We start from the raw sequence: 13,331 nt of genomic DNA, 5'->3' as shown, positions 1-13,331 counted from the left end.
TAGTAATTGAAAATTAATTAAATATATTACTTAATTATTTTTCTCAGTTTCTCTCCCTTTCACCAAGTCTGCCACTCCTCCTCCTATGTTTCAGCAATTATTTTTCTCAGTTTCTCTCCTTTTCACTAAGTTTGCCCGTTACTGCCATTTCTCCTTCTACGTTTCAGCTTCTACGAGGTCACTCCATTAGTTTCCCTTCCGCTAAACTTTATGCTTTATGTTTCAACTCTGCACTCGCGCTTTTGCTTTGAATCTACTTTTCCTCTCAACACGATACTTCACTTTTGCTCTCTGGTTTCTCGGTCAGCTGCTAGCTCGAGTTCTGTTCTCTCTCTCTCTCTCTCTCTCTCTCTCTCTATGTCTCTCTCTACAAACTTAATCCTTCCACCCAACCTCCCTTTTGTAGGCGGTGAGAGACAGGGTTTATACGCACGCCTCCTCCCTTTCCTTTTCCAACCTCCTCTTTCCCTTCGAGCCGCCTTTTCCTATTCAAAATGGTACCATTTTGGCGTCTGGTTCCCAAACTCAAAACGACATCGTTTTGGGGGTTGAGAATGAGTTTGAACAGTTCTGGGCTTGGGTGCTCCAGATCCGGGCCTGTTAGACTTTTTCCTCTTTTCTTCTTTTTTCTTCAGTTTCTTTTTTATATTTTCATCAACAATTCAACTTGCATCCAAAATTTATATCATAAATTCCAAAATGCGTTTAAGTTTATTATAAATTTAAGTGATAAAGGTATTAAAATAAAAATATAAATATAAAATATGAGGTGTTAAAATATTTTGCTTATAACTAGTATTGTTAAAGAAAAATTCTCTATTTTTAAGGTTTTGTCTTTTTTTTTTTTTTTTTTAGGAGTCATACAATGTATTCTTTCTCTTATATGTACCTGGAAACTAGTTTGGTAAGAATTTTTACTTCATTAGCAAGTATTAGAATTAATATAGTATTATTAAGTGATTCTCATTAGAAATTTTGATAGTTATTGCAAATCTTAATCAAACTAGTGCTAATTGTTAAATTTTTTTTTTAATCAACAAATAGACTTAATATTGATTTTGATATATGTAACAGACTATCAATTTATTGGATCCGTTTAAAAATGATCAATTATGATTAAACAGTTATTGATCATAATGTATCAGGTTTAAGTATGAAGTTGTAATATGTGCAGATATCATATTTGTAATTTTTTATTTTATAATCGACAAAATAGAAAATGACAAAAATTGACGATATAAAAATGTGGTTATAGTCCTCAAATTACATGTAGATTTTATTTTTCTTATTATCTCATCAGTAGAAAAAGAAAAAGAAAATTTACTGTATTACGCGAAGATTTCTTCTGTTATAAATTCAGATTCACTTCCGTATTAATTCCTTTTAATTTAGTGACTATTTAGTTTGATTTGGTTTAATTCTAACACTAATTCCAAAAGAAATTTTTCAACAAATATTAGGATTCGGGGTTCATTATAAATATCTTTTTGAAAATTTTTATTAAAAAATATGATAATTAAATATATTACTTAATTATTTTTCTCAGTTCCTCTCCTTTTCACCAAGTCTGCTCGTCGTTGCCACTTCTTCTTCTACGTCTTAACTTGTGCAAGGTTGCTCCACTAGTTTCTCTTCCGTTAAACTTTATGCTTTCCGTTTCAGCTCTGCACTCGCGCTTTTGCTTCGAATCTTCTAGCTTGAGTTCTTTTTCCTCTCTCTACCTCTCGTTTCTCTGTCTATCTCTTTCTACAGATCTAATCCTTCCACCTAATCTCACTTTTGTAGGCTACGGGAGGCAGGGTTTCTGCGCACGCCTCCTCTTTCCCGTCTAACTACTTCTTCCTGTTCTGCAATATTTTTTTTTCACTCTTCAAAATGACATCACTTTGGTGTCTAGTTCCCAAACTCAAAACAACGTTGTTTTGGAGGGCTAGGAATGGATTTGAATAGGTTGGGGCTCGGGTGCTCTAGATCTGGGCCTGTTTGACTTTTTTCTTTTTTTTTTTTTTTCTTTTCTCGTTAGCTTCTTTTTCACCTTTTTTTTAAACAATTCAACTTGTATAAAAAAGTTATATCATAGATCATCTTTTTAACTCAAAATGCATTTAAATTTATTATAAATTTAAGTGATAAGGGTATTAAAATTAAGATAAAAATATAACACATCAGCTCTTAAAATATTTTGCTTATAACTAGTATCATTAAGAAAGAATCCTCTATTTTTTAGGTTTTTTTTTTTTTTTTGTTAGGAGTTATACAATATATTCTTTCTCTTGAATGTAACTGGAAATTAGTTTCGTTATAATTTTTACTTGATTAACAGGTGTTAGAATTGATATAGTGTTATTTAGTGATTCTCATTCGAAATTTTTGGTAGTCGTTGCAAATATTAATCGAACCAATATTAATTCTAAAAGAAAGTTTGATACAAAACCATAAAATACGTGAGCATAGATAAAATACCTTTAACATTCAAGTTAACATGATGTCAGGTTTAAAGAGCGAGTTATAGATTTCTTGTTTGTGTTGGCATTAATGTTGAACTTTTACAGAGGGATGAGAAAGAGTAAGTGACCTTGATAGGGGCAGTCCCATAGCCTTTATGAATTTCGGTTCTCACTAAGTAGGTGTTACTCCCTAAACACTTGCTTTTAGGGTATCTTTATGAAGAAGCACATGTCACACCCTAGTAAATTTGACCTCTAGTTTCTTAAAAAGAAGCTTTATCCTTGGTGAGCTTGTAACGCCCGGAAAATTTGTTATTTTATTATTAAGTATTTTAATTAAGTTTTTTTTAAAAAAAAGAGCGCCACGTCAGCAGCCATGTCAGCAGACCCAGTCAGCAGTCCTGGCCAACCAGGATCTGCCACGTGGCAAGACCACGTCGACTGGGGACGGGCCACGTTGGCTATCCGCGTACGCGCGATTGGACGGCCCAGATCAAGCGTGCGCACGGACGGCCCAAATTAAAACAAAATGGACGGCTGAGATCAAAAGGCAAAAGGGTATAAATAGAACCCCCACACCTCACCACAAAAACCCTAGCCGCCTGCCCTCGCCGGAGAAGACGAACCAGAAGCCGGAGAAGCTGGCCGCCGCCACCCGCCGCCGCACCGGGGAGATTTCCGACCGCCAATTGAAGTAAATTTCATACTCCCGACTCGTTTTTCCATACTGATTTTTCCTGTGGCCAAATCGGAGCCAAAATTCTGGCCAAACGGCCGGAAAACACCGTCGAAACCCAGCGGCGCCGCCGCGCTCCTCCTCGATTTTTGCCTCCGATGAGGCCCTTCCCGGCCTCCGTTTGATGCAATTTTTATATCACCGTGATCACCATTCTTTTCTCTACAGGTTGATTGGAGCTGAATCACCAAAACACGAACCTCACCGGAGAGCCGCCGCACCCGAGAGCACCGCCGCTGGTAAGCTTCGGTTTTTCGTAATTTTTTTGGCCCCCCGAGGGCCCTAGGGTTGTTTTATCGCAGGGACCGATGCAAGTGTGGCCGAATTCGACCAGAAATGGCTGAAAACGGCCAACCTGAGGCGAATCGCCGCCACTTGCGGCGGCGCCGTCGCCGGATCACGGCAGAGCCGCCGTGCCGGAATTGCGATATTGGCCAAAAAGGGGCCCTGAGCCTAATTTGAGATTTTTTGGAACACATGCAGGTACCAGTAGTGCGTTTCAGTTCCTCGAAAAAAATCCAGGGAAAATTAGGGACAGCCTGTAGGCGCACTGTGAAGCCGTGTTCAGACCCCGAAACAAGTAAGGACCCCTCACCCTATTTCCTATCACGGTATTAAAGTTCAATAATGATAAAATGGTATTTCTTGAATCAACGAATGTGTGAAATTGATTAAGGTCGCTAATGGAGCCCGAGTCTAGTGTGTTTGTCGGTTAACTGTTATTTGTTCTATTTTACAGTTTTAAATGCAGTATGAGGTCTGATGTTTTCATTTCATTGTTTCGCGTGCATATTTTACTGTTTTATTTATTATGGGTTGAATGACTGAGAAACGGATGCTGTATGTTGCCTTGTTTGGCATAAATTACTGTTTGCTTGTTTGTATGTAAATTGATGATGCTGACTGAGGAAAAAGGAGAATGAAAGATTATGTAAATTGATAATTGTATAATGTGTTCAGCCTGACTAGATATCCGGAGAGATGGTGGACGGACCGGGTCCGTAGGGAATCCTACCGGAATTGTGGTCTCTCATACCGGACGGGGTATGGAGACCTTATGTATTTTGGCGCCCATACCGGACGGGGTATGGGGACGACCCGTTTCACCCTCATACCGGACGGGGTAATGAGGTTTATAGTTTTGGCACCCATACCGGACGGGGTATGGGGACGGCCCTGGAATCTGATTTCAAGTGTTAAGGGTTAACGGGTAGCGGGACCCCTATGGATCCCCATGGATACTAGTATGTTAGTAAATGATGAAAATATGTTGTGTAATGATTGAATTACAAAAGGCGTGATAAGTATTATGTTATACAGTTTATATGATTTCATGATGATGATAATGTTATTGCTTTCGTATATTGTTTTATGAATTTCATCGAGGTAAGTGGATGGTAAAGGATTTATTATTGGTAAAAGGATTTGTTGTAAATTATGCTCTATTGGTCTTTTTGTGTTTTCTACCCACCTTTACCTCCGTGACGGTGAGATATCGTGATGTCCTTACTGGGCTAGTGTAACTCATTCCTTATTTAATCATTTCAGATCAGGAAGACATTGTTCCCGAGCTCGTTCCGCAGGAGGACGACGAGGGGGACGCCTAAAGACTCCATAGTCAAATTCATAACTTTTACTTTCGAGTTTCTCCTTTAGTTAGTTTGATCTTTTATATTTTGTGAGCACGTTTTTTGTTTTAGCGTAAGGGATGTTAATCCAAATTTTGACTTCGCTTCTGCATTTGATATTTTTAATACACATTTTATTTTAAATTTTCGGGGCTGTTACAGAGCTGGCAACTCTTTTAGATAAGGACTTAGTTATAAGAAGTTACATGATCTTTATAGGTTTGTATTACTTGTTCTTTTTCTACTTTTGAGGGCAAGCCTTTCAGATAGGAAAAGTGATATTTGCCCTTAAGTATCCTCATATCAAAAAGATCATGTTAGGTGGTATACGTGTTGATAAAGGAAAACAATCATTTACATCCTTACCAAACACCATTAACTATTGGTAGTTTGGCTAATATTGGTTTATCAAGGAATACTTAAAGGAATCTTGGATAAGTTATTAAGAATGAATGCCATGAGCGCAAACTAAAGTGAAATCTTATATGTATAAAAGCTTTAAAAGGAATCATAACCTCAAAGTAGGTGCCAAATTATCGAAGTATCTTTATCATGACGATTGAATTTTATACTAATAATTTATAACTTAAAAGCGTATGGTAAGAAATTCAATATAATGTCTTTAACACTAAGTTAACAATTGGAATACTAGACATGTTTAATGGAGAAAAATGGGATTGAATGCCATTTTGAAAATATTTTACCAGTATTTATAAAGTTTTTGCTAGAAATTTATCTACCTATATTATGAGATGAAGAACAAAAATTGTCTATTTTGATACAATCTAATAACCTAACTTATGTTTTCTCTCAATGCTAGTCAAATCTTTGTCAAACTCTTTATAAGGGTGAGGCTTCAAAGTTTTCTTTCTTTTTAGGAATGATGGCCTTATTTACCAAGATGAAGCAAGCCTTATTTTGAATCAATCCATCTGATGTGATTATGTAAAATTATATTAATGTTTTTTTTTAACGCAAGATTTACTAACACTGAATATAATTTTTTAGAACAAGAGAAAAAGTATTATAAGAATGTAGATGATTATTAAAACACCAAATATATTTAGATTGTATAAAATTTAATTTTCTACATAAAAATATTTGGGGGTGTGTACTAAATAAGCTTTAAATCTTTCATATAAAGTTTATCAATACTAATGCTTTGTTTGGAACGAATCAAAATATTTGAAAACACATCTCAACATTTACATTTAGTTCAAGTATAATCAACATAATTTTTTTTATAAAGTGAACTCTTAGTTAGTTTCAAAGTATATCATCAAACTCCATTTATCTTAAATTAAAATTTCACTATTTCTTAATTAAATAATGTATAAAATTCTAAATAACTTCTATAACAATTCTTGATTTGTTTCAAGAAAATATTGTACTTAATAAAATTGCAGGCCAAAGTCTTTGGTAATTAAAGAACAATACATTCTTGCAATATTTTTGAGACAAAGCACTCATCAATACCATTAGTACGTAGATAAAACAAAAGGCAAAAATACAAGGTTAATTATAAAATGTGTGGGAGATAAATAATATAACTAAATTATTTGAGTATTTCAACTTATTTATAGTTTTGATGATATATAGTTAGATAATAGGTATAGGAGATTTGAGTTGAAATGAATGAATAAGATCAGAATCAGGCAAGTTTAGGGGAGGTAGAGAGAAATGACTGTAAGTAGAGCTGCCTCTTCTAATCTCTTCCATGCTCAGTAAAGCTGCAACTGTGTTTCTAAATATTCCTTCTACACCTACTCTTATGTCTTTTCTCATCACCTTTTTCCCCGGCATCGGCAAAACTGAGTCTATGGTATTTTCACATTCTTTCACCAGTTTCGATATGGCTTCCGTCATGAAAAATGGTTGTTGCACAACTTTTTTGATGAATGGCAGCCGGAGTAACCTTCCTGTTCTCTTGTCATACTTCTTCAAGATCTTCGCTAACCCTACAAAAAAATAAAATAAAAGTTTCAACGCTAATCCTAAATTTGGCTCAAATTCTAATTTAGTAAAACATAGATAAGAGTACAGTATGAAAAGGAATAAAAGTTTAAATAAAAGCAGAATTATTTCACAAGTCAATTCCAGGTTTGATTTAAATTAAGTGTTTTTTTTATAATTCATTTATAAAAAAAAAAATTGAGTTAAATTAGTTCAGCTATGGACCTAAAACATAAACGAAATAAATAAGATTTAAAAATTTAATGAAAATAAAAGATAATTGAACTAAACAGAAAACATCATAAATAAAATTTTAAGACTCCATATATGATTGAAATTAATTAATTATGTGTTTTAAGTATTTATATATATAACCTGTGTAATTGATGTTGCTATAGTTGATCAACAGCACCATTTCACCATGAAAGTTGACAATGTTTTTTCTCATCTTCCCCATTTCCTCTTTGTACTCACTTTCTGAAGGCTCCCATCTTTCCTTCACTTTCTGAATTCTTTGTTGTAATTCCTGCATTAATTAATATCCCAATTCTCTGTAAATAATTAAATAATTAATTCACTTAAATCTAGAATTTTTCTTCTGGGGTAAAACTTAAAATCTACAAATTGTTATCTCTTTAGTAATTGTTTGTATTTCTGATTCTACATTAAATATTTTATTATAGAAATTGAGGTATTATATAACTTACTGAAAATAAAAATAAAAAATAGGATTCTCAAAGATATTATAATTATAATCAATCACAGTAGCTTTCTAGACATCAATCATGCCATTTTTATTGAGGAAACCAAACTATCTTTTAATATAGAAAAGTTGTACTGTAATAATATCTGGGTTAGTGTATTTATAAAGTATTACAAAACAAGACAAATATATATCATTAAATAGAAAGTGAGCAAAGATTATGCGTTTGTTGTGTATGATATTGAACATAACAATATATTCTTATCCTATTCTTATCTATTTAATATTTTATTAATTTTTATCTTTTTGTTAGAATACTATTACTTCATCAAAATTTATTCTACCTATTTATTTGTCGAGATAGGTAAAGATAAGAATGTCATATTAATCTATAATTCACTTTATTAATCATTTTATTTATGTGTTAATTCATAAATCTGTATATTATATTTTTTATATAAAAAAATATCAATGTTAAAAATATTATATTATATTCTTTTTATAAATAAAAACACCTATATTGTTAGTTTGAAGCACCTACATTGTTAATTCATCTCATTACAATGTATATAAAAAATGGTCAGTGGTAGAGTTAGGAATATTACCGGCGTACAAAAAAATCAATTTATTTCCAAACTGCCAATTCATTTGAAAAAATTTTCGAAAACGATTAACTCACAACATTTCTTGATACGAAATAAGTACGTAACAATCCTCAATTTGTGAATTGACTCTTAAAAGTTAGATATTATTCCTTAAAATTCATGGATAACTTGAACAATTTTCATATTTCTTTGTTAGCTTCATTAACTTAAATTACTGATAGCATAAATATCTTATGAGGATCAAGCAATACTCAGACAAGAAATTACTTGAAGATTGATATCACTATAAGACTTCTATATATGTTGATGTTCAAATTTTGAAATACTACCTTGCAATATTTGAATAAAAATAAAAGTAATATTTCCAATAGTTCATTCTTCCCAAACTATTATGATTTGATTATCAAAAGGTTTACCCTAAAAACAATTTCAGCATTTTGCTAATTATTTCTCTATTTTGCAATTTGATGACTTTAAGATTTTCATACTAAATAAATAAGATTTAATTTTTAATAGTGAAAATATAATTTTTTTTTTAAATTATTACTGCAACTAAACAATTAATGTCCACAATATATTCAGTCTCCCCAAACTCTAATCTAATATATATATATATATATATATATATATATGTTTATAACAACTAAGAAGCTCGGAGATCATTTTACAAAAAATAAAAAAAAAAACTAAAAGCTTAGAGTTGAAAATTTTGGTTTTTAGCAGAGCTTATGAATAATTATTTATACAAGTAAATTATATATGATTTGACTCAACAAACCTGTAATTTTAATTTTATTTTTTAAATAATAAATTTAATTATCTTGGAAATACTATTAAAATTGTAAAAGAATGAAAATATCCTTTCCAGTTGCCAAACTACGTGTAATTCCTCCTCTTTTTTCCCTTTCTTGGTTGCAGCAACAGCAACCATCCATTTTAAGAAATCCGAGTTGAGTTACCAACAATTTCGTGCAAATCTACTGACTCGAGTTTTTAGCCATCAATATACGTGTCTCGCCTTAAAACACAAAGATCATTCACGCCAAAATTAATTATCCGAGTAGTGAAAAAACTAAGAACACTAACCTTATGGCGGATAATGAAATCCTCCTCGAGCTCTATGAAAAACGCGTTAAACTTGTCGATCTCATTGTGCAACAAGAACAGAAACTTGGCCTCGGCCTTGCCGTAGTCGACGGATGAGGCGGTGGAGATCGGGGCGGAAGAAATCAAGCGAACCAGCTTCTTCAACTCTTTGTAGGACAAGAACTTGTCCCGCCATTCCGGCAATGTTTCTTCAACCTGCTGCTTCAATCTCTTACCGAACTTCATCTCATTATTTTTATTATTACTAACCAAACCGGTGGATTTTATTAGTGATTAGTAGAATATTAGGGAGCATATGCTTGGCGTGATGAAGTGGGAGTTACAAAATTAGTAAAAGAAATTCAAATCTAAATTCATTAATTTACAAAACTACCCTCTCGATTAAATGCAATAATAAAAATACCCTTTCTTTTGTACTTATTTAAACAATTTTTTATTTAATAATTCTTTGACTAATTTTTAGAAGGTTTAGCAATATTTATATAATTGTTTTAGCCTTTAATATCAGAAAATATAATATATTTATTAACACTTCGAATTATGTAAAAAAAAAAAATTATCATTAGAGAATTATATATAGTGAAAATTTATAATATAAATTTAGTGAAATTAAAAATATTAAATATTGTTATAACAAAATAAGACATTATTTTGCAATTATGTTGGAATTAAAAGGATATTTTTGTAAATTGGTCTGTTCAAAGAGAATTGGGCGCAGGCATATTCGGTCGTGTACGACCATCAACAACGACTTTGGCGTGCACTCAGATTATTGTTGTCAGTCGAGTGGGTAGTGGCAGATCTCAACCGTTCGTTCTTGTGATGCAAGGTGCGAATGCAATGGAAAGGAGTGAGTGAGTGTAGAGGATTGAGCGAGTATAAGTGGATGATTCTCGGGAATCTCCTCTGGATCAGTATGGTAATACTATAAAATATAAATGTTTCTTGGAACAAATATGGGGAATATGCGTCTTTTACCATTATTTGTGTATAAAATACTACATCACCTCAACATGTCACCTCTAACTTTGACAATGCTGTTTATCAGATATGCTCTGTACAATATATAAGGAAAATTATAAATTAATAGAAGATATATTTAAAAATTAGAGAAATGTGAGTTTAATATCTTAAAATGAAATTTTGTCTAGGGATTGTAAGAAAATTTATATTACTACCTTCCAGAAAATGAATAATCATTGAAATTAAATTTAAACTTGAATTGAATGCTTAAAATTTCTAGTCCTAGAGAGCATTTGAGAGTTCAGGCAAATTAGCTGCTTAACCGGTGCGTTTTGAGACAGGGCAAAAACTTCTCGACTCAACCCTCCATCCGTTTTATCGACAAGAAGAAGCTTCTAGCTCTGGCTTCCATTTCTCCTGCTCTGTGTCTCGCTTTCTCTCACAAATGTGTTCGCTACAACAGTGTTTTCTCAATGTCTCAATAGCTCCCTCTCTCAAGACCTCTCTGTCTCTGAAGTTCGAATTTCCCCCCACCTCACTTCACTTACCTTCAATTCGAACCCGTAATTATGGGCCAAGAGAAGCGACTGTTTCGTCCCTAGAAGAAATTCCGCCGAATGCTCTTCGCCGTAAGTGCGACCCGCAATGGCGAGGAGGATTCAGTCTGGGAGTCGACTTGGGATTTTCCCGCACCGGCCTTGCCCTAAGTAAGGGCTTCGCTTTTCGTCCTCTTACGGTGATTAGATTTCCACTGATTCGTATCACTTCCAAGCTTTTCACTCAAATTCTTATATGTCTCTCATTTTTATGTTGATTTTTAATCTGGTTTAAAAGCTTTCGATTGAGGCAAAATTATGGACAACCGTGATTTGATTAGTAGGTTCTGAGATTGAGAGGACAAAAGCTTGAAATGCAGCTGATTGAGATTGCGGAAAAGGAGGTAGATTTCGTCTCTGAATTCTTAGATACGAAAATTTTTTTTGGTGGTGCTCGATAGAAAATGATGGAAAACTTGTAGGAGATTGACGAATTTATAATTGGGTTGCCCAAATCTTGGGATGGGAAGGAGACGCCTCAGTCAAACAAAGTTCGTTCTGTTGCTGGAAGGCTCGCGGTTCGAGCTGCCGAAAGGTGAAACATTTCTCTTGACATTTTTTCAATCATATAAACAATCGTGAAGCTGGTACCCTTTTGATAAACTGGTTCAGGTTTTTGTTATCTTCAAATTAGTGGTGCATGAATAATTGTTTTCGCTGGAACGTTTAAAGGATTCGATGCCCAAGTTGAAGTTTATCAGTTTGTAAAATTCACCTATGCACATTCAAACTTTTTAGGGAAGGTATTAGTTAAGGAATGTAATGAATACAATGCTTCAGTTAATTTTCGGAGCACCCATTATTTCCTTCCAGATTTTACTTGCTGATTTTGGTTTTAAAACTCAGAGGTTGGAGAGTGTACCTGCAAGATGAACATGGGACAACCTCAGAGGCTTCCAACCTCATGATTAACATGTATGTTTGTTCTGAAAGAAAGCTTTTTGTAGACTTCTAAACACTGCATTGAAATTGACCATTTATTGCTGTCATTTTGTTTCATATGTTCTTGATTTTGTAAAGAGTAAATTACCTCTTTGCATTAAGCTGGTCTTTGTCTTTCCAGCCCTTAAACACTGAAAAAGACGATAACTATTATGTGTGATATAGACCTGTAAAACATTAAGGAAGTGACCTTGAATAGAAGAGGCAAATATTCCTTATTTTATTTTCTCAAAAAAAAAAAGTCCCTCATTTTAAGCAGGCTATGTGCAGCAATGAAAGAAAACAGAGTGTTTACTGTAAGTTTCAATGATTAACAGACTTTAAAAGGACTATACTTTATTGTTTTCTTCTATTGGTGGAAGATAATTTGCCTTGCCACTGATAAAAAACTGAACAACTACTGCTCTAATTTCGTAGCTGAAGTGATTTATGTAATGTTATTGATGGGATGGGATATAGTTAGTCAAGCTTAAGACCAAAATGCCCATGTAGAAGGAGCATATGATAGAGCAGGATATAATTCTATTTGGTATCTTTTCAGGGGCCTCAGCAAGTCTACTCGGCAAAGAAGAACTGATGCCTATGCTGCTGTGGTATATGTTGAATTTAATTTTTATTTCATGGCAGAGTAATTGCATAATCCTGTGAATAGGTGTATTTGCAGTGTACTTGATGCTTTCCTTGCACAAACATTTTGAATGGAAGCTAGTGAGAGCAATTGATCAGAAGTATAGGTTATGATGTTCTATGCTTTTCTTACTTATTGCTTCCTGTTGCAGATATTACTGGAGAGATATTTCTCCATGTCAGGCCAGGAAACTGAAATTGTGTTGCCCAAGCAGATTGATCTCCTAGAGAAACTTAGAAGGGTTGTGCCCACAGATATTGATTTCTTCCCCGAAGCTTTCGAGGTTTGACAACACCCTAAAATTTTCTTGTCCTTGTTGGCAGATAAGCATGAAGACAAAAATTTGTATGCTTTGGTTGGAGGAGAGTAGGTCTAAACGATGATATTTTCTTGCACAAACGCGAGCACATGAAGAGAAAGAATCAAACAATTATAGGAAATTTGATACCTAAAAACACTCAGGCCTCTTGGCCTTTATTTTATTTTATTTTTTCTTTTTGTTTCTTCTTTGTTTTCTTAAGAGCACCTACCTTGTGATTAGAAGCCAAGAAGTTCTGTATTAGTGTTCGAAGAGCAACCAATTGGCTAAAGCTCTTGTGTTAGCAACTTGTGAGCAGTTAAAACTGCAACATGAGCAACTTTCAGTAAAAATAAATTTAAAGCAAAAATAATATAGTATCTAGTAAAATTTGTTGTATAAAATGTTGTTTTCAAAATGTGGTATTATATATGATAAATTTTGTTATAAATTTGATACTAAATGTTGAAATGGTAAAAATTTTGTATAAAAATTAAAGAATTTAATTATTACAATTATCTGAACAATCCTAAACACTATTGTTAAAAAATTTCCAAAAATTTAAATTATTTTTAATATATTTATTTTACTGTAATTAATTGGTATATTTATTAAATGTAAGTAATAAGTTTAAATCATCATCTTTTAGTTTTTAATACACATTAATGTAACTAGGAATCTAAGGATCTTACCTAAATGTCAATAGAAGAACTCTCATTCACTAT

At 33.2% G+C, this 13,331-nt stretch overlaps 2 protein-coding genes across 10 annotated transcripts; one reads left to right on the top strand and one right to left on the bottom strand.

Moving 5' to 3' along the window:
• Positions 1-6,330: 6,330 nt before the first annotated feature.
• Positions 6,331-9,480, bottom strand: SPX3 (SPX domain protein 3). The gene is made up of 3 exons (XM_022042908.2): positions 9,159-9,480; positions 7,140-7,290; positions 6,331-6,769 (listed from the first exon to the last, which is right to left on the bottom strand). The coding sequence occupies exons 1-3, from the start codon at positions 9,402-9,404 to the stop codon at positions 6,411-6,413; spliced, it is 756 nt and encodes a 251-aa protein (XP_021898600.1). The 5' UTR covers positions 9,405-9,480; the 3' UTR covers positions 6,331-6,410.
• A 926-nt stretch (positions 9,481-10,406) lies between these two features.
• Positions 10,407-13,010, top strand: LOC110815280 (Polynucleotidyl transferase, ribonuclease H-like superfamily protein). Of its 9 annotated transcripts, none has more exons than XM_022042985.2 (7): positions 10,416-10,878; positions 11,023-11,082; positions 11,161-11,273; positions 11,585-11,653; positions 12,222-12,273; positions 12,460-12,549; positions 12,632-13,010. In XM_022042985.2, exons 1-7 carry the CDS (start codon positions 10,588-10,590, stop codon positions 12,689-12,691), a joined length of 735 nt encoding a protein of 244 aa, XP_021898677.1. In that variant the 5' UTR covers positions 10,416-10,587; the 3' UTR covers positions 12,692-13,010. The 9 variants fall into 9 exon arrangements, with proteins under 9 accessions (XP_088076416.1, XP_088076418.1, XP_088076417.1 ...); XM_022042987.2 differs by having other exon boundaries at positions 10,708-10,849; positions 10,977-11,082; XM_022042990.2 differs by having other exon boundaries at positions 10,710-10,849; positions 11,020-11,082.
• The last annotated feature ends 321 nt before the right edge of the window (positions 13,011-13,331 follow it).

Source organism: Carica papaya, chromosome 5, assembly GCF_054855325.1.
Source record: "Carica papaya isolate Zhongbai chromosome 5, ASM5485532v1, whole genome shotgun sequence".
Lineage (NCBI taxonomy): Eukaryota > Viridiplantae > Streptophyta > Magnoliopsida > Brassicales > Caricaceae > Carica > Carica papaya.
The sequence above is the reverse complement of the archived record's forward strand: the minus strand, read 5'-3'. Positions and strand labels throughout refer to the sequence as shown.